We start from the raw sequence: 1,005 nt of genomic DNA on the forward strand, positions 1-1,005 counted from the left end.
TTATTTCTATCATGAACACTACTGACTTCAAGAAATACACAAATATATGGCATGGTTGTATCTTTTTTTTAGTGGATAAATCAAGTTTTATGGTTGGAAGTTATGGACCAAAAAATGAAGCTCATAAATATGTAACAGCAATTGATGAGGCTCCTAAAGGACTGATAGCACGCGGTCACTATACTGTTAAAAGCAAGTTCACTGATGATGACAGAATCAGTCACCTAGAGTGGGAATGGACTTTTGATGTCAAGAAGGATTGGGAATGACTGTATTATACAGTAGCAAGTAAAATTCAGAAATTATCATCTCTAAAAAGTGGCATCTTCATAATATTACAATGCTGAAGATTAGAAGCAAATTTGAAAATTCCCACCTTTGTTTACAATTTCTACGAATATTTTTAGATGTGTTTACCTAATTCTAGCTCTGGAAGTTAAATTAAGCATATAGTTGCATTTACTGATTATATAGTTTTTTATTTGGAAATTAATTATAATTACAATTCAATTGCTTTTACAAACTTAAGTAGTTAATTAAATTATTATTTTATTCATTTTGTCAAGAAAGTATTAAATATGAAACTACAAAATTTAAATACCACAATTAATAACAAAGTTATTAACAAAGAAAACATTTAAAGATATACACAGTTTGATAACTTTAATATACAGGACAATTCTTGATAGCATCCAAAACCGAAAAGCCACTGTTATCCACAGACTGAGCTGCTAATGGATTTCTTGGATATTGTAGTTCATTTGATTCAATATTTCAGCAATCACGCTCTTCCAAGTTTTCTTTAAAACTTATTATTAAAACATATTATGATGATAATGATTATTATTATTAGTAGAGGTATCATAATTTTTGTTGCAAATAGATATAGATTTATTTTTAAAGGTATATAATTGATAAAATACTCAACATGGTTGATTATTTCTATACGTAGCTTAAAGTAGTGGGTAATTAGTTTTATACTGTATTTAGACAAAACAAAGCAAG

The 1,005-nt window shown here is 27.7% G+C and overlaps 1 protein-coding gene across 1 annotated transcript; it reads left to right on the forward strand.

Annotated features, from left to right (window-relative positions):
* Nucleotides 1-70: 70 nt before the first annotated feature.
* Nucleotides 71-919, forward strand: LOC117101474 (rho GDP-dissociation inhibitor 1-like; the record flags this gene model as incomplete). The annotated part of the gene is given in 1 exon segment (XM_033241444.1): nucleotides 71-919. A coding segment is annotated over 1 exon segment (199 nt), but the record flags the coding sequence as incomplete, so codon positions are not given.
* Nucleotides 920-1,005: the final 86 nt, after the last annotated feature.

Source organism: Anneissia japonica, unplaced genomic scaffold, assembly GCF_011630105.1.
Source record: "Anneissia japonica isolate Jap-2015-1 unplaced genomic scaffold, ASM1163010v1 scaffold310054_len1005_cov375_single, whole genome shotgun sequence".
NCBI lineage: Eukaryota > Metazoa > Echinodermata > Crinoidea > Comatulida > Comatulidae > Anneissia > Anneissia japonica.